This window comes from Vicia villosa, unplaced genomic scaffold (genome assembly GCF_029867415.1).
Source record: "Vicia villosa cultivar HV-30 ecotype Madison, WI unplaced genomic scaffold, Vvil1.0 ctg.000032F_1_1_1, whole genome shotgun sequence".
Classification (NCBI taxonomy): Eukaryota; Viridiplantae; Streptophyta; class Magnoliopsida; order Fabales; family Fabaceae; genus Vicia; species Vicia villosa.
The window spans coordinates 104,178-106,990 of NW_026704965.1; the positions used below are offsets into that span (position 1 = coordinate 104,178).

The 2,813-nt window shown below is 33.0% G+C and overlaps 1 protein-coding gene across 1 annotated transcript; it reads left to right on the plus strand.

Moving 5' to 3' along the window:
* The first annotated feature begins 704 nt into the window (after window positions 1-704).
* LOC131622521 (uncharacterized) lies at window positions 705-2,315 on the plus strand. Its single transcript, XM_058893554.1, has one exon. The coding sequence runs from the start codon at window positions 705-707 to the stop codon at window positions 2,313-2,315; it is 1,611 nt and encodes a 536-aa protein (XP_058749537.1).
* Window positions 2,316-2,813: the final 498 nt, after the last annotated feature.

Here is a 2,813-nt window from a genome sequence, read left to right on the forward strand (position 1 = left end):
TATTCGCTTAAATTGACATATTTTCTTTGGTCAAATATTATGTACATAAACTATTTTAGTCTTATAAAAATAAATAAAATATAAGGTAAAATTAGTGGAATTTGGGTTTTTGCAATAATATAAAAAAAATTAAATATAGAAAATAGTAATATGTAAAATAATATTACTAACATTTGATGACAACATTTTGAATCAACGTTTGCTTAAATTTATATATTTTATTTAGTCAAATATAATGTAAATTATTTATAACAAATAAAGGAAATTTTAATATATGTTAATAACATTTTAAATATAAGGAAATTTTATTATATTTTAAATAATGGAAATTTTATTATATTTATAACAAATAATGGAAATTTTATTATATTTGCAATAATATAGGAAATTTTAAATATAGAAAATAAGTTTTAATGGTAATAGTTAAAATAATATTACTAACATTTGATGACAACATTTTGGATCAACGTTTGCTTAAATTAATATATTTATTTATCAAATACAATGCATAATATTTATTACAAATATAATAACCTTAAATAATACATTTCCCAAGTATATATATATATATATATATATATATATATATATATATATATATATATATATATATATATATATATATATATATATATATATATATATATATATATATATATATATATATATATATATATATATATATATATATATATATAATGGAAATGAGTTTAGTCTTGCAAAATATAAAACATAAGATAGAACTTAATTCAACAGAAAAAAAGAAATGGCTTTTCACAAGTGTCAACCTTAATGAAGTTCTTGAAGTTGCTCCTCTAAGAATGGTGTCCGCTGAAGATCTTCGTGTGAAGAAGTCTCCCTCTCCACATGCAAGAAGACCAAAAGAAGTTGTACGTGGTAAGACCTCTAACCCCTCGTCTTCTATTGATCTTGAGAACCTGACGAAGGAAGGATCACAATATGCTCATCAGGCTATTGCTAAGATAGTCACTAGAATCTTGGATGAACATCGTCAAGTTCCTGGGATTTTTGTACCTCTCCAAACTGTGATTCCTGACTCCACTCTGAACCCTAAACCAAATGTTGTTCAAGAAGATGAAGATGTGGGTATGGATGCTGATGAGGTGCATGGAAAGAATGATGATGTAAGCATATCTGATGAGGATGTTCAGATGAATGACGAAGAAAAGAATGATGAACCTGCTGATGTTGCTCAGGATGTCACTAACAACACTGAGAATCCTGGTGTTCAAAGAAATGATGAAGTTGTTGATGTTACTCAGGATGTCACTTACAACACTGAGGATGGTCATAATGTTGATTCAGGTAAAAATGTTGTTGATCTTGATAATTACTCTGATAATGAACTGATTACAAATGTGAACCCTAGCATAGCCAAACGACTCATGACAAGGAAGGGTAAGAAAGTTATTGATCAGAGTCCTCCCAAGAGAAAAGTTCCAAAGAGTACCTCAACTGGACCCATCAGAAGTAAAGTTGTGTCCAAGAGTACCTCCACTGGTCCTAGAAAGAGTAAGGTTGTGCCTAAGAGCACCTCTGTTGGACCTACCAAATCTTGGAGCAAGGTTGTTCCCAAGAAGAGAAAGGCTAGAGTTATTGAAGAATCAGATTCTGATGTTGAAGTGGATGTCCAAGACATTCCATTGAAGAAGCCTACCACTAGCAAGCTTGCTGCTAGTGTGCTAGAGGTTCCTATAGATAATGTCTCTTTCCACTATCCTGCAAGTGTCAACAAATGGAAGTATGTGTACCAAAAGAGATTGGCTATGGAGAGGGAATTATCTCAAAATGCCCTTGATTGCAAGTGCTATGAGATGTTGGTTAAAGAGTTTATAATAAACTTGTCAGAGGACTGTGTAGATAGGAAATCCAACGATTTTAAAAAGGTGTATGTGAGAGGAAAGTGTGTCACATTCTCTTCAACAATAATCAATAATTTTCTTGGTAGGTCAGATGAAGCTCAACCTAAGCTGGAAGTTTCTGATAACAAAGTGTGTCAGGTGATTACTGCTAAGCAAGTGAAAAGCTGGCCCCTCAAAGGGAAATTAACTGCTAGCAAGCTAAGCATCAAGTATTCCATGCTTCACAAGATAGGAGCTGCTAACTGGGTGCCTACTAATCACAAGTCAACTATCTCTACTGTCCTTGGAAAGTTCCTGTACACTGTGGGAACAAAGGCTAAGTTTGATTATGGAACTTATATTTTTTACCAAACGATGAAACATGCATGCAGTTTCAGTGTTAAGGGTCCAATTGCCTTTCCTTCCCTTATTTGTGGAATAATCTTGAACTAGTATCCCAGCATTCTCAATGAAAATGACTCTGCCTGCAAGAGAGAAAGCTCGTTGGCATTCCACTATAAATTGTTTCAAGGAACACATGTCCCAGACATTGTTATGACTTCTACAGAGACATCCAAAAGTAGCTCATCTTCTAGTAAAGCTAAAGTCATTGCTATGCTCAGAGAGACTTGCAAAGAACTGGATGCTAGGAAGGTGACTATAGAGAAGATGATCAGCACACTAGAGATGGATGAAAATGATGATTTTGCTAGCGTTGCAGAGACAGGAGGTCAAGAAGATAAAGATGAACAGCAAGATGGAAGTGATTATGATGAAGAGGTGGAAAAAGAAGAGGCCAGTCCAGCTAATGGCACAGATGAAGAAGGTGATGAAGACAGCTCTGGTGGCTCTGAATCTGAAGACTAGAGCAGCTGATAATGGTGATTTTTTATGGATTTTAATGATTTTTGTTTCTTTTGATAATGTCATGTAACTGTTTGAATATCAAGG

Excerpts from the sequence above, each read along its gene's own strand:
- LOC131622521 (XM_058893554.1), top strand. The coding sequence starts at position 705 with ATGAGTTTAGTCTTGCAAAATATAAAACATAAGATAGAACTTAATTCA.